General features: G+C 41.0%; 1 protein-coding gene across 2 annotated transcripts; it reads right to left on the bottom strand.

Moving 5' to 3' along the window:
* Positions 1 to 91: 91 nt before the first annotated feature.
* On the bottom strand, positions 92 to 16,417 carry LOC131364500 (lysine-specific histone demethylase 2). 2 transcript variants are annotated; one of them, XM_058407670.1, is made up of 22 exons: positions 16,383 to 16,415; positions 16,215 to 16,285; positions 15,589 to 15,788; positions 14,645 to 14,766; positions 14,460 to 14,549; positions 14,220 to 14,331; positions 12,277 to 12,390; positions 12,089 to 12,127; positions 11,597 to 11,774; positions 11,321 to 11,505; positions 9,257 to 9,427; positions 9,088 to 9,162; positions 8,849 to 8,983; positions 8,502 to 8,673; positions 8,154 to 8,281; positions 5,650 to 5,781; positions 3,681 to 3,755; positions 3,467 to 3,583; positions 3,239 to 3,364; positions 2,613 to 2,735; positions 1,824 to 1,976; positions 92 to 768 (listed from the first exon to the last, which is right to left on the bottom strand). In XM_058407670.1, exons 2-22 carry the CDS (start codon positions 16,228 to 16,230, stop codon positions 685 to 687), a joined length of 2,547 nt encoding a protein of 848 aa, XP_058263653.1. In that variant the 5' UTR covers positions 16,231 to 16,285; positions 16,383 to 16,415; the 3' UTR covers positions 92 to 684. The 2 variants fall into 2 exon arrangements, with proteins under 2 accessions (XP_058263653.1, XP_058263652.1); XM_058407669.1 differs by having other exon boundaries at positions 16,215 to 16,417.
* Between the last annotated feature and the right edge of the window lie 567 nt (positions 16,418 to 16,984).

Raw genomic sequence — 16,984 nt, 5'->3', positions numbered from 1 at the left:
CGCATACCCTGGAATCAGACAAACAAATCCGAGAGATCGTTTTTGTTCAGATAATTTATGTGGAACAAACAAAACAAAAGTCAAATCCAGTATAATTTACAGTATGTATATATTACAATTTTGTTCATACAGAAAAAAAACAAACAAACAAACAAAATGACACGAATCGGTCATATTTAAGTCCAAGAAATGATTCAGATCGACACAAACACAAAGTTTTTTCCACTCATAACAAAATCATCTGTCACAACTTAATAAATGAATTATTACACAAATAATGTCTCTAAATGCTTCATTAGGTTAGGTTTGGGTATATAAGTGTGGAGCAAAATGCTTCGTTTAGCGTGAAAACGATCTTGTGTGTGGACATTTACTCAGTAATGATTCACAAACAAAACAAAACAAAACAAAACAATGCAGCTGGAACAGAGTGACAAAACTCTCACCAAACGTTTCGACATCAAAAACTGGTAGGTTTTTGTTTTGTTATTTTTTTTTTCAGATATTCAACGTATTATCGTTCCCAGGACTGGGAAGACGAAGACACGTGGTGCATCATGTTGTGTGCAGTGTTGCTACAGTAATAAATATGGCCACACCCGTAACAGTTCCTGACTGGAGTTTGAAACCCCTGCTTGTAGAGGAGTTGTGGAAGATCGGATTGAACAGTCCTTCGCCTTCGTGTCAAAGTGCTGCGATCTTACTGGCTTCCCGGACGCCGCTCAGATACGCGCCGGTTACCGTCTGAGGAAAGTGCCGGTTTGTGGCCTGGAGGAAGATGGTCCCGAACAAAGAGAATAAAAAAGTTAATACTGGGGGACGGAGCTGGAATATAAAACACTTAGGGATGTGCTGAATGGATGAGGAGTTACTACAGCATGTCTTGTAATTTTTATCCATTTGCTGTTACATTTAATAGCATCCTCTTATTGCTTGCATTATAAGATACACCGATCAGGCATAACATTATGACCACCTAATATTGAGTTGGTCCCCCCCATTTGTTGCTGAAACGCAACAAACCCAACAGCATTAACTTCTTCAGCAATTTGAGCAACAGTAGCTCTTCTGCTGGATCGGACCACACGGGCCAGCCTTCACCGCCCACGTGCATCAGTGAGCCTTGCCCCTGTCGCCGGTTCACCACTGCTCCTTCCTTGGACCACCCCACAAGAGCTGCAGTTTTGGAGATGCTCTGATCCAGTCGTCTTAAACTCGCTCAAATCCTTACGCTTGTCCATTTTTCCTGCTTCTAACACATCAGCTTTGAGGACAAAATGTTCACTTACTGCCTAATATATCCCACCTACTAACAGGTGCCATGATGAGGAGATCAACAGTCTTATTCACTTCACCTCTCACTGGTCATAATGTTATGCCTGATAGGTGTATAAACCCTTGTCGTTCCTTAACCAGTCTTCTTTTCTATATTTCTGAAGTTGAAATTATATATATATATATATATATATAAAAAAATAAAACCCTCACCATATCAATACTTACATGTTTATGAGCCGTTACTATGGCAACAACATATTAGAAGTTAGAAGAACAAGTGCATTAACAAAAACTGGAACCAATGTATTTCTGATGTTTTTCAGTTGAATAAGTGAATCACCCGGACACTTGAAGTGCACTTGTTCTCCTCCAACACGTCTCACACTATTTATACTACACGCTAGTGTGTGATTTAGGATGCAGCTATACTGTGTTACACAGCCCTGCTTTCTATACCATGCTGCCATGGCTCCTCATGAGACAGCTTTTTAAGTGCTGCTTTAACACAACCATCTCCTTTCAACTTTCTTTTCTGATTCTTTTACCTCGCCTGCGAAAAAGATCTTCCCTTGCACGTCTTCGGCGATGATGTCGTAGGCCTCCCCGCTGCCGCCCGTCTTCACGAAGCTGTAAGACATCTGAGACCAAACGTCTTTACTCCAGCGGGTCACAAAGTACTTCAGCGGGTCTGGAACCTCCTGGAGAGTCACGTGTTACACACACTAAATCACTTAGGAAGGATTTCTGCTAAATAAAAGCTTTCAGTCATTCTCTCTCTCTCTTTTTCTAACATCTCTTTCTCTCTCTCTGTCTCTCCCTCTCACCTCTCTCTCTGTCTTTCTAACATCTCTCTCTCTGTCTCTCTCTCTCTCTAACATCTCTCTCTCTGTCTCTCTCTCTCACTAACATCTCTCTCTCTGTCTCTCTAACACCTCTCTCTCTGTCTCTCTAACACCTCTCTCTCTCTCTGTCTCTCTAACATCTCTTTCTCTCTCAATCCAACCCCTCACCTCTCTCTAACATCTTTCTTTCTCTCTCTCTCAATCCAACCTCTCTCTCTCTCTATCAAACATCTTTCTCTCTCTCTCAATCCAACCTCTCTCTCTCTAACATCTCTTTCTTTCTCTCTCTCTAACATATCTTTCTCTGTCTCTCTCTCACTCTCTCAATCCAAACTCTCTCTCTCACCTCTCTCTTTCTCTCTCACCTCTCTCTCTTTCTCTCTCACCTCTCTCTCTTTCTCTCTCACCTCTCTCTCTTTTTCACCTCTCTCTTTCTCTCTGACCTCTCTGTCTCTAACCTCTCTCTCTCATTTGCGTGCCTGATCAGCTCACCTGCTCCTTGAAGAGTTCCCTGAGGACATTCATGCAGAGCTCCACCACTTCCTTATCCTCCAGGTCCTTCACCACGGCCTGAGCTTCTCCTGTGATCACCGACATCAGCACACACTGCTCTCCCTGCAGACAATCACACACTCTGAGCCACTGATTAAAGCATCGTCCCGTATTGCGTGTGGTACAGCAGATCTCCAGCAGGTCTGAGTTAAAGTGGAGTTTGATGGATTGTGTGAGACGGAGTATTGTACAGTTTAATGTTATATGTTAAAAACCAAGCTTGGGTATTTTTTTATCAACCCGTTAGTAAGTAGGAAGCAGCTTCACTGGGTCTGAAGAAGCTCTGGTTGCTGAAAACTACTTGAATTGGTGAAATCGTGAGCAGAGGATTCTTCTAGCAGTGAGGACACACATATAATGAAATAATCGAGACGAGAGACCACTAATGTGAGATGGGAGGAAAGGGGGCGGGGCCTCCAGGGTGTCTGTTAATATCGGAGAGCTGTGTGTAACCACTGATATTGGAGTGCTGCTGTTTTATAAGGAAGGAAAGAAAAAAGATAATATTCTCTATAATTCTCTCCTTGTGGTGGAAAGACATGACAGGTATGCCTGAGCGCTCTGACCTTCGGTCTCATGTCGTAAAACACACTGAACATGCCCCTCTTCTCCGGACTCGGAGGAACGTGACCAAAATAATCGGCTCCCTGTGCCTTACTGTCCCAGAACCTGTAGGGGAACTGCAGAGCAATCTGGAAAGCAAGAAACATCATTCATCACTCATTTACGCAGGTCAATGGAGCTAGATTCGTTTTTTAGATACCATCATCCAGAGTGTTAGGATTAATGTGTACCTTCTCGATGACTCCGGCCCCCAGGCTGTTTATGGCTTTGAGCTTCCTGTCAGGAAGAGGAGGGTTAAACTGGATGACGTTCTTCTGCAGAAGAGCTAAAGGAGCCGTCACTAACACCTACAACACAACACAACACACAGTAAGGAGCTTTTCTCCTGTTGCGTCAGAGGATCCGTGGGACATGTTAATGATGTGGTCTAAATCAGGTCCCTACCTTCTGAGCAGTAAACTGGGTTCCGCTGGTGGTGATGACCTTCACTGGGTCACCTGAGTAATCCACAGACTGCACCTACATGGGATCAGGCACTGCGTTATGGGCTTTTCATCCAACTCATTTATCTTTATATTCATCTATTCATCCATCCATTTATCTATAATTCTATCCATTAGTTTACTTTATATTTTTTACTCATCCAACTAAACTAAATCCATCCATCAGTTCCTTCCTCCATCCACCCATCCATCCACCCCCCTCCCTCCCTCCCTCCCTCCAGCCAATTATAAACCCATCACTCAGTTCCTACATTCATTCATCCATCCATCGGAACTTGGACAGCAGACAGAAGCTGGAATGTAACTATCCCCTCTTGTGTTCACTACAATGCACACTTCTTGTAGAGCTGGAGGTGTGTGTGGTGTTATTTGTGGTGTGTTTGTTGTGTTATTTGTGGTGTGTTGAGTTTGTTGTGTTATTTGTGGTGTGTTTGTTGTGTTATTTGTGTTGAGTTTGTTGTGTTATTTGTGTTGTTTGTTGTGTTATTTGTGTTGAGTTTGTTGTGTTATTTGTGGTGTGTTGTGTGTGTTTGTTGTGTTATTTGTGTTGTTTGTTGTGTTATTTGTGGTGTGTTGTGTGTGTTTGTTGTGTTATTTGTGTTGTTTGTTGTGTTATTTGTGGTGTGTTGTGTGTGTTTGTTGTGTTATTTGTGTTGTTTGTTGTGTTATTTGTGGTGTGTTGTGTGTGTTTGTTGTGTTATTTGTGTTGAGTTTGTTGTGTTATTTGTGTTGTTTGTTGTGTTATTTGTGTTGAGTTTGTTGTGTTATTTGTGTTGTTTGTTGTGTTATTTGTGTTGAGTTTGTTGTGTTATTTGTGTTGAGTTTGTTGTGTTATTTGTGGTGTGTTGTGTGTGTTTGTTGTGTTATTTGTGTTGTTTGTTGTGTTATTTGTGGTGTGTTGTGTGTGTTTGTTGTGTTATTTGTGTTGTTTGTTGTGTTATTTGTGGTGTGTTGTGTGTGTTTGTTGTGTTATTTGTGTTGAGTTTGTTGTGTTATTTGTGTTGTTTGTTGTGTTATTTGTGTTGAGTTTGTTGTGTTATTTGTGTTGTTTGTTGTGTTATTTGTGTTGAGTTTGTTGTGTTATTTGTGTTGAGTTTGTTGTGTTATTTGTGTTGTTTGTTGTGTTATTTGTGTTGAGTTTGTTGTGTTATTTGTGTTGTTTGTTGTGTTATTTGTGTTGAGTTTGTTGTGTTATTTGTGGTGTGTTGTGTGTGTTTGTTGTGTTATTTGTGTTGAGTTTGTTGTGTTATTTGTGTTGTTTGTTGTGTTATTTGTGGTGTGTTGTGTGTGTTTGTTGTGTTATTTGTGTTGAGTTTGTTGTGTTATTTGTGGTGTGTTGTGTGTGTTTGTTGTGTTATTTGTGTTGTTTGTTGTGTTATTTGTGGTGTGTTGTGTGTGTTTGTTGTGTTATTTGTGTTGAGTTTGTTGTGTTATTTGTGGTGTGTTGTGTGTGTTTGTTGTGTTATTTGTGTTGAGTTTGTTGTGTTATTTGTGTTGTTTGTTGTGTTATTTGTGTTGAGTTTGTTGTGTTATTTGTGGTGTGTTGTGTGTGTTTGTTGTGTTATTTGTGTTGAGTTTGTTGTGTTATTTGTGTTGAGTTTGTTGTGTTATTTGTGGTGTGTTGTGTGTGTTTGTTGTGTTATTTGTGTTGAGTTTGTTGTGTTATTTGTGTTGTTTGTTGTGTTATTTGTGGTGTGTTGTGTGTGTTTGTTGTGTTATTTGTGTTGAGTTTGTTGTGTTATTTGTGTTGAGTTTGTTGTGTTATTTGTGTTGAGTTTGTTGTGTTATTTGTGTTGTTTGTTGTGTTATTTGTGGTGTGTTGTGTGTGTTTGTTGTGTTATTTGTGTTGAGTTTGTTGTGTTATTTGTGTTGTTTGTTGTGTTATTTGTGGTGTGTTGTGTGTTTCTCACTGCAGTGTTGAGGTGGATGTCGAGCCCTTGTGCTAGTTTTTGTAACAGAGTGGAATAGCCTTCAGTCAGCAGTGTGTGGTCCCCTGAGAACTGAGCGAAGAACTCGTTATGATCCCACGAGCGAGCAGAAACCTACAGAACACACACACAGGAAATCACACACATATAATGAGTGTTTGGTGACAGGACTGGTGTTTAGATCACTGTATAATCCTGACAAATCAGCAGCTGAGGGAAAATTGTGCCAGCTCACAGACACACCAGTACCAGAGCTCACACACACCATCACCAGAGCTCACACACACACACACACCCGTACCAGAGCTCACACACACCATCACCAGAGCTCACACACACACACACCCGTACCAGAGCTCACACACACCATCACCAGAGCTCACACACACACACACCCGTACCAGAGCTCACACACACCATCACCAGAGCTCACACACACACACACCCGTACCAGAGCTCACACACACCATCACCAGAGCTCACACACACACACACCCGTACCAGAGCTCACACACACACACACCCGTACCAGAGCTCACACACACACACACCCGTACCAGAGCTCACACACACCATCACCAGAGCTCACACACACACACACCCGTACCAGAGCTCACACACACACACCCGTACCAGAGCTCACACACACACACCAGTACCAGAGCTCACACACACCAGTACCAGAGCTCACACACACACACCCGTACCAGAGCTCACACACACCAGTACCAGAGCTCACACACACACACCCGTACCAGAGCTCACACACACCAGTACCAGAGCTCACACACACCATCACCAGAGCTCACACACACACACCAGTACCAGAGCTCACACACACACCCGTACCAGAGCTCACACACACCAGTACCAGAGCTCACACACACACACACACCCGTACCAGAGCTCACACACACACACCCGTACCAGAGCTCACACACACACACCCGTACCAGAGCTCACACACACACACCCGTACCAGAGCTCACACACACACACCCGTACCAGAGCTCACACACACACACACCCGTACCAGAGCTCACACACACCCGTACCAGAGCTCACACACACACACCCGTACCAGAGCTCACACACACCAGTACCAGAGCTCACACACACCATCACCAGAGCTCACACACACCAGTACCAGAGCTCACACACACACACCCGTACCAGAGCTCACACACACCAGTACCAGAGCTCACACACACACACCCGTACCAGAGCTCACACACACACACCCGTACCAGAGCTCACACACACCAGTACCAGAGCTCACACACACCCGTACCAGAGCTCACACACACCCGTACCAGAGCTCACACACACCCGTACCAGAGCTCACACACACACACCCGTACCAGAGCTCACACACACACACACCCGTACCAGAGCTCACACACACCCGTACCAGAGCTCACACACACACACACCCGTACCAGAGCTCACACACACACACACCCGTACCAGAGCTCACACACACACACACACCCGTACCAGAGCTCACACACACACACACACACCCGTACCAGAGCTCACACACACACACACACCCGTACCAGAGCTCACACACACACACACACCCGTACCAGAGCTCACACACACACACACACACCAGTACCAGAGCTCACACACACCAGTACCAGAGCTCACACGCACATACCTGTACCAGAGCTCACACACACACCAGTACCAGAGCTCACACACACACCAGTACCAGAGCTCACACACACCCGTACCAGAGCTCACACACACACCAGTACCAGAGCTCACACACACACCAGTACCAGAGCTCACACACACACCAGTACCAGAGCTCACACACACCAGTACCAGAGCTCACACACACCAGTACCAGAGCTCACACACACCAGTACCAGAGCTCACACACACACCAGTACCAGAGCTCACACACACACCAGTACCAGAGCTCACACACACACCAGTACCAGAGCTCACACACACACCAGTACATCCAACAGAAATATATTACACAGGATTAGGATGTGGTTCTGTCAAGGCTTTATACATCTTCATTAAGTCTAATTAATCCAAATAATCCCATTTGAGCAAAAGCAGTTAAACACCTGTGTGTGTGTGTGTGTGTGTTATATCATCTGTAATCACCAGCATTGTACCATTTTGTTTCCATGGTAACAATTTACACAGAGACTTTCATACCAGATACTTAATAAATATTATATTATATTAATATATAATACAAGTATAAATATTATATATAAATAATTATTTTGAAGCGGAAACGTAATAAAAGAAAAACCAGAGCTTTTATTTGAAATGAATGGAAGATGAAGTGATGCTCTCCTGAACATTAATAATGTAACTATAAATGGATAAAAAGTAAGACTATTTGTTTTCATAATAAATAAAACATGTAAAGAGAAAAATAACGTTTGGAATTAGAATAATTAGAGGAAAAAGAAAGACTTCAGAACCTACACACACACACACACACACACACACACCTGGTCCAGTGGGCTTGCACAGGCGTACTCCAGGTTGCTGAGATGGAACTGCAGCACTTTCTCTTCCAGCTCACTGAAGCGAATGTCCGACTCCTGCAGGAATGTCTTGTAGACCTCCTGAATCTTCTCTGAAATAATCAACACAAACAAACAAACAAAGAGTTAACCAGGTCAGGATAGAGTGATCCTCACAGGTCCAGACAAATCCTGACCAATTCGAAACCCTTTCTTTATGTCATCACCTCATGCTTGAAACTCGTTCCTTTCTCTATCCCAATAAATAATCAACATGGATCTGTGTGTTATTTAAAGCCTACAGATTCCTCTGGTGTTAGGAACTCTCAGTACCCCCGAGCGGGAAATCCTGGTGCTGTGACTTGTCCTTCCTCCACTCGGACACCACGTCCAGTATGGCGTTGAAGTGGAAGTCCATGCGCTTGTCTATGGCGACGTCGGTGGTTTGACCGCCCTCCTGGATCAGATCGCAGCGCTCGCCCAGCTTGTGCATCTTCACTCCCAGCTGAAAACAGACCGAAGTGTCTTCATTTGCATACTGCGGCATGATTCTGAGATTTTGTGACACAGTTATACCAATCATTTCTTTAACCGAAGCGATCGAGTGTGTTTCTGAATCAATCTGGCTGTTTACATTTAAGAGCTTGTATAACATCTGTATGACGTGTCCAGACTCTCACCTGTTCGCACATTAGAGCGATGGGATTGTTGACGCATCCGTTAACAATCTGTGCGCCTCTGCCCACGGTGACGCCCAGCGACGTGTCGTCCCAGACTCGCCCTCCTATTCGCTCCCTCGCCTCCAACACCACCACCTATCGACCAATCACACGACGACGATCACGAGAGCTGAATTCACCCATCCATTCCAGCGCACCGTACGCACACACACACACACCAATACGCTGGTGTAACTGACCTGCATGCCGAAATTCCGCAGCTGTCTGGCCGCGGCAAGACCTGAAGCTCCTGCTCCAATCACCAACACCTTCTTCTGTATGCAGGAAGAACACAGTGAGACATCAATCACAAAGATTCACGGACTGTTATTATTATTATTATCATCGTGATTTCTGACGAGGACTCACGTCTCGGTACGGCTCCGGGAGGAGAGGCTGTTTGGCGAGAAGGGCTCCGGTGTTGATTAAACCTTTGCGGGTCATGAAGTGCAGAACCCTGTCCAGCTCCTGTACACAGCGCACTCGCACCAAACCACGGACGATGACGTGAGGAGCGCACTTCTGAGGCGTCAGGGCCTCCTGAAAAGCCAGGAGAAATGAAGTGTTTCAAGGAGTGCAATCGTTTGTAATTACATCCATGAACCTCTTCAGAACAACATTAGATGAAGGTATATAGAAGGGACGCCACCATTTGTTGAAGAACACCATCGCTACAGTGAAGCACGATGGTGGTAGCATCATGTTGAGCGTTATCCATGGCCTCTTCTTTATACTCTAATTACTGCTCTTTTTACCCAATCAGTGACTTTTGGTGGACGGCTTCTTCCATGTTCTTTGCATTTCCAAGAAATCGGTGCATATGTTGCAAACTCTATTCATCTTTCCACCACTTTTTTTGATTTTGTGTAAGTTCATTACACAAAATTATATGAAATAATATGAATACTGAAATAACATTATAATATGAAATAAATTGATTTTAGTTCAGTGGAAAATTTTTCTGCAGGGGTGAAACACTTTCTAATATTTATTTAAGATTTATGGGCAGAAAAATAAATAAAACTAAATCGAGTCGCTTGCAAATAATTATCTGGAAATTAATAGGAATTTTTCCATATTTGGGAAATCATCCCTGGAGTACAGCAGAGGGACGGCTCATGTTGGACGTTTGGGGGACGAAGTTAGGGAGGCCAGATTAAGATGGTTTGGACATGTTCAGAGGAGGGAGAGTGAGTATATTGGTAGGAGAATGTTGAACATGGAGCTGCCAGGCAGGAGGCAAAGAGGAAGGTCAAAGAGGAGGTATATGGATGTAATAAATGAGGATATGAAGCTAGTGTTGAGGATGCAGAAGATAGGGATAGGTGGAGAGAGATGATTCGCTGTGGCGACTCCTGAAGGGAAAAGCCGAAAGAAGAAGAAGAATCCCTAATCCACGCATGAATACATTCTACCCTGGAGCATTTTCTGTGCTCGGATCCTTTATCGTGTAACTTCTGAAAGCTTGAGAATAATGACACTGATGTAAACAGGCTTGAGAGTTTTCCCCACAGTTGAAGCCACAGCAGCTCCGTCTCTCTCTGTTCTGCGTGGTACGGGTCCTGTCCTGTTCCAGCCTGCATCCAGCAGGGAGCTCGCCATCGGAAACTCGCACATCTGCACTTTCCATTCAGCCTAACAGCTACTGGTGTTACAGTAAGACTCGAGGGAGTGTGACTACGTAAAACGGTGCTGAGGAATACGACAGTATGATGCTGATGTTGTCGAGAGACTTGTGTGTATCGTCAGCACTTTTATATATTTGCGTTCCAAATTAAGTAATAATTTTATTATTACTTTAAATATTAAAATGTATTTTTTGTGATTCTTGTTCATTTATTTTGAAAATTGGAAAAAAAAAAATCATGGAAATTTATAATAAAATTATTCTTATTTCTATTACAATTAAAAATAAATACATAAATAATTCTTTGAAATGTTTAAAAAAAATTTAATTAGTAAATTAAATCTTAAAAATGTTATAAAAAAATGACATTAAAAGTATAATGAATAATTGAAATATTTCATTATATATATATATATATATATATATATATATATATATATATATATATATATATATATATATATATAATGAAATATTTCAATTATTCATTAAATTTATATATATATATATATATATATATATATATACACAAAAAATTTAATGAAATATTTCCATTTTTAATTATACATTTTTAATATTTTTTTAACTAATTAAAAAAAATAATTTAAATAAATTTTTTTTCATTAATTCAAAATATATTAAAAATGCAGCGTGTGTATTACACTTTTTAATTAATTAAAAAAACATATTTGTTTATTAAATATTATTTCTATTCGAGAGTTTCCGCGGTCTATCAGAACCTCTCTAGATGTTAATATATGCTCTACAGTAGACTAAGAAATGAATAAGTGTAAATGCTCTCGTACCTTACAGTCTCGATGCCAAGCAGCGAGGATGAGGTTGCGGAGAGCGAGGTACATGGTGGGGTCCCTGGAGAATTCTGGGAACTCGTAGAGCTCGTCCAGCTCCATCATGTCTGGTCGAACACACAGAGCTTTACCACACTCGTTGGGCTGGTAGAAGGGCTGGAAGTACGGGCACAATCCTGGGACTACACACACACATACACACACACACACACACACACACACACACTTAGACTGGACTACAGACATACAAACAAATACAAAGGTGTAACTTACTCTGTGGCTGAATGTTGCGGCGCTGCTCATGCCGCAGGTCACAGTGAGAGCCGGATGGACTCATGCCCACGCAGTCGGGATAATAAGCAGTGAGGAAAGGGTTTGCTGGGCTGTCTTTTAACAGAGGGGGAAGAATCAACATGGATGACCACCAACTGTCTCCCACTCCAGCCACTCTCTGTGATGAAGAGAGAGAGAGAGAGAGAGAGAGAGAGAGACGGAGAGAAAGAAAGAGAGAGAGAGAGAAGGATAGGGAGAGCAAGAGGGAGAGCAAGAGACAAAGGGAGAGAGAAAGAAAGAGAGAGAGACAAAGAGAGAGAGACAGAAAGAGAGACGAAGAGAGAGAGGATTCAAGATTATATCACTTTAGAGACAATAGTTTTTAAAATCAGAGACAGTTATAGTTACAGTAATCTAAATAATAAAATGATTTTATTGATATTTATTCTTTATAAATGAAATTGTTAGAATGAGGCGTAGTGGCCGACTCACCATGTCCTCCGGCTGAGAACACTGATCCGGTCCTTCATTCTAAAAATGATAAAAACCTCAGGAATTATCACAGCATTACACCACTCAGATATAAATAAGATCTAAAACAAATGACCACAGATCTAAAACAAATGACCACAGACAGTGAAGAGGGCATCAGACCTGTGAGGCTTCAGTCGGTCACTTACTTTAATGTTGTTGAGCTTCATTCCACAGCGGTACGTTGAAGCCAGAGAAGCTGTCAGTTGGATGTCTTTAGTGAGCTGCCTCCACTTCCCACAGTCGGGTTTCGTACACTGAACCTGGAGCGAGAGAGAGAGAGAGAGAGAGAGAGAGAGAGAGAGAGAGAAGTTAGAGGGGGGAGGAGCGAGAGAGAGAGAGAGAGAGAGAGAGAGAGACAGAAGTTAGAGAGGGGGGAGAGAGAGAGACAGAAGTTAGAGAGGGGGCAGAGAGAGAGAGAGAGAGAGAGAGAGACAGAAGTGAGAGAGGGGGGAGAGAGAGAGAGACAGAAGTTAGAGAGGGGGGAGAGAGAGAGAGAGAGACAGACAGAAGTTAGGGGGGGGGAGACAGACAGACAGAAGTTGGGGGGGAGACAGACAGAAGTTGGGGGGGAGAGAGAGAGAGAGAGAGAGAGAGGTTGGGGGACGGGACGGAGAGAGACATCAAAATGTCTGATGAGGGATAAACCTGAAGAAAACATCAGAAGTGAGCTAGGGAGCAGAAATGAGCATAAAGAGGAAAGAAAATGTGAGAAAGCAGGAGGTATGTAGAATACGACAGAAATACAAGAATAGAAACAACACTGAGGAGAGAGAGAGAGAGAGAAAGAGAGAGAGAAAGAGAGAGAGAGAGAGCAGAAATGTAAGAGAGAAGGAAACAGTGAAACAGGAAATATAACAGGAGGAAATGCAAAACCTGAATCATGAGGTTAAAAGGAGACAAGAAATCTTTAGATAATGAAAGAGAGAAACAAGACAATACGGGGGAAAGAGAGACTCGAAATGTATGGGGGGAAAGGAGAGATGAGGAGGAAGAAAAGATCACAAATGTAAGTAGAAAGGCGTAGAGGAGAGAGAGAGAGAGAGAGAGAGAGAGAGAAACCTGAGAGGAAAGAGACCAGAAACATAAAGAGAAAATCAAAGGTGGAAATGTAAGGGGGAAAAAGTAAAAAAGAGACTAGAAACGTAAAGAAAAATTGAGAATAGAAATGTATAAAATAAAGAGAGACTAGAAATGTAAAGTAATATAGAGACTAGAAATGTAAAAATAAAAAAACTAGAAATGTTTTTTTAAAAAAAAACTAGAAATGTAAAGACAAATGGAGACCAGAAATGTAAAAATAAAAAGAGACTAAAATGTAAAAATAAAAAAGAGACTAAAAATGTAAAGAAAAATAGAGACTAGAAATGTAAGGAAAAACATATACTAGAAATGTAAAAATAAAGAGGCTAGAAACTTAAAGAAATAGAGACTAAAAATGTAAAAATAAAAAAGAGACTAGAAATGGAAAAATTAAAAATCCTAAAAATGTAAAAATAAAAAAGGCTAGAAACTTAAAGAAATAGAGACTAAAAATGTAAAAATAAAAAAAGACTAGAAATGGAAAAATAAAATAGGGATTAGAAATGTAAAATCAGTAGATTCTAGAAATATTAAAATAAAAAATAGACCAGAAATGTAAACATAAATAGAATAGAAATGGAAAAAAAAAGACTAGGAATGTAAAAAAAACAAACAAAAAAAAGACTACAAACGTAAAAATAAAAAAAAAAGACTAAAAAAGTAAAAATAAAAAATAGATCAGAAATGCAAAAATAAAAAGGAGACTAGAAGTGTAAGGGAAAAAAAAAGACTAGAAACGTAAAAATAAAAAAGAGACTAAAATGTACGAAAAAAAGAATAGAAATGTAAAGTGAAATAGAGACTAAAAATGTAAAAATAAAAAAAGACTAAAAATGTAAAAATAAAAAAGGGGTTAGAAATGTAAAAACAAAATAGAGACTAGAAATATAAAAATAAAAAATAGACCAGAAATGTAGAGAAAAATAAAGAAAAATAGAGACGTAAAAATAAAAAAAGGCTCAATGGAAGTGTAAGAGTAAAAGCTGCTAAATGATAAGATGCGTCTCACCCAGTAAGGAAGCTGCTGATCCGCCATGAAGGCCTTCAGACTTGGTTCACTCTTCCCATTCCCTGTCCACAGCTTCTTCCAGGAGGAGAATTTCTCATAACCGTCCTTATGGCTGACACATCACACACACACACACACACACACACAGAGCACCTTAATACATCATCATCATCATCATCATCACTGTGTGAGAATAATTAGATCGGAGTCTGAACTGTTCTCCGTGTCTCCAGCACTGACCTTCTGTAATAATGGTCGAAGCACTCGTTACAGAAGTGTTCTCCGCAGGATAAGTGATACCACCGAGACGTGTAGCCGTTTTTTGCGCACCTGTGAGGCACATGGTCATTTAAGCGGTCAGATCCCTGCACTAACATAATCACAACATCAGATTAAAAGCCACGTGTAGGGTAAACCAGAGCCACCTTTCTGACGCGCTGGCGAAACACACAGGATACGTAGCCGGGCATCCCGCCTTCTCACACTTCCGAAACTTCTTCTCCACCTGCTCCTCTTCCTCCTCCACGTCAGCCATCTTTCTTTTGGGCTAAGGTATTAAAGGAAAGAAACAACACAACTGGAAAGAAAAAACTGGAACTGCAGTGAAAAGCTTTTCGACAGATCACATAGAACATTGTACAAACAGGCAAATGGATAGACAGATAACTGACACCAAAACATATGGGAAAGGATGAAGAATTGAATGGATAGATGGATGAATGGATGGACTGACAACTAGATGGATAGGTGGATAGATGGATGATGCATGGATGGATAGACAGATGATGGATGGATAAATGAATGGATGGGTGGGTGGACGGACGGACAGATGGATGGATGGACCAAACATTCTCATTAAAGAAAATAAGGGAAATAGAGAGTGAAGAAAAGGGAGAATGGATAGATGAATGACAGAACTTAGGAGTGGATGAACAGATGGATGGATTGATGGATGAATCTGGATGAAGTGAAAGCCCAAAAGACAGACAGACAGACAGACAGATAGAAACATGGATGGATGGATGGATGGATGGATAGATAGATAGATAGATAGATAGATAGATAGATAGATAGATAGATAGATAGATAGATAGATAGATAGACAGATAGACAGACAGACACATGGATAGATAGATAGACAGATGAATAGATAGACAGACAGATAGATAGACAGACACACAGATAGATAGATACATAGATGGATGGATACATAGATGGATGGATGGATGGATGAGGTGGACAGGTGAATGAATAAAGACACATAAATAATTAAACCTGGAACAGATGCACAAAAATCTCAACCAGAGAAGAAAGATGGATGGATAGACAGACAGATACACGTCTAATGCGCTGGAGTTAAACGTCCTACATTTGCCTGCGCTGAAGAAACACTGCTGCTCCGTTTGCCTCGGCCGCTCGGCGTCTGTCTGGATGGACGCATGGAGTGACTTTCCCCTGTGGCCAGCGTGGAGGATGTAGATGTTGAACACGAGGTCTCCACGCCTCCCGGAGCTGCTGCTGCTCTCTTCTTCCCCCGCGAGCGGCCACAGGACGGCGTTCCTCCATAATCTGTTCAGAATAAATAAAGAAATAAATAAATATTTTAAAAAAATCACAAACCTGATACACCAGCTGTTCCCAGCTGTGCTCCATCACGCCTGGTGATTTCTGTCCTGCACACCACGCCCACTCAACCTGACCACTTAGTGATCCAGTAAAGGCGTGACGAAGGCATGGATCTTAATTCTCCTCTTGTTTGGGTAAAATAAGAGATTAATGGGAGAAAAGTCCACATCTGGGTATGACTGAGCTCCACAGACTCAAACAACCACACCAGTACACAAGCTTCCTGAACCCTGGATCCCAGTTTATTAACATAATTATCAACAATGTGCGCTTTATAGTGAGACACTGTGGAGTTTAAAAGGATGTGGAGGCAAATTAAGATAATAGCAGCTCTCTCTGTCACACACACACACACACACACACACAGACCTGTGTCCGACAGCATAGCACCGAGCCGTGTTGTCCCTTTAAACACACCACGCCGCCTTCTTCTCACAAAACTAATGAAGATAAAACACAGCAGAAGGTTATATGTTTTTATTCTCCGACTCAAATACTGGCGTTTAAAACGGGAAGAAAAGCCCAGCTCGACCTTACACCGTTAAACGTTACTACGACTTCCGGTTTGACAGAGCCAATAACACGCGCCAAAATAAAAGTTCAGAGTGAGTTTGTAGGCAGAAAAGGTACTTTTATAGGAAATATACTACTACTATTAATAATAATAATAATAATAATAATAATAATTATTATTATTATTATTATTATTATTATTAACATTTTTTCTGTTCAAAATATCAAATATTAAATATATAAAAAAATTTAAACAAGCCAAACTATTTAAAATTTAAAACTAACTAATATAAGATGTATGTCTCATATCAAAAAACATTCTTTAAAGCTGTATAGAATAAAGAAAACCCAACTATTTTTTAAATTTTTATTTATTTATTTAATTTATTATTTTTATTTTTAGTATTAATTATTATTATTATTATTATTATTATTATTATTATTATTATTATTATTATTTTACAGGTGATTATCGTGTCATAAATCCCCCCCCCCAAAATGTATGTAAATAATGTAAAAACAACAACAACAACAAAATTCTTATTACCCTTCATGTCACAAGTACAGATTAAGATCATATTTTAGCTGGATAAATATATATATAAAAAAGTACTTATTTTTGTAAA

The sequence above is a fragment of the Hemibagrus wyckioides genome, linkage group LG14, assembly GCF_019097595.1.
Source record: "Hemibagrus wyckioides isolate EC202008001 linkage group LG14, SWU_Hwy_1.0, whole genome shotgun sequence".
Classification (NCBI taxonomy): domain Eukaryota; kingdom Metazoa; phylum Chordata; class Actinopteri; order Siluriformes; family Bagridae; genus Hemibagrus; species Hemibagrus wyckioides.
Note: the sequence above shows the minus strand (reverse complement) of the source record. Positions and strands in the feature narration are given on the sequence as shown.

What these genes read in the sequence shown, in the direction of transcription:
- LOC131364500 (XM_058407669.1), bottom strand. An exon ending in CCGCAACATTCAGCCACAGA is followed by an intron (nt 11,506 to 11,596) that starts GTAAGTTACACC and finishes GTGTGTGTGTAG; the next exon opens with TCCCAGGATTGTGCCCGTAC. An exon ending in CTTGGCATCGAGACTGTAAG is followed by an intron (nt 9,428 to 11,320) that starts GTACGAGAGCAT and finishes CTGGCTTTTCAG; the next exon opens with GAGGCCCTGACGCCTCAGAA.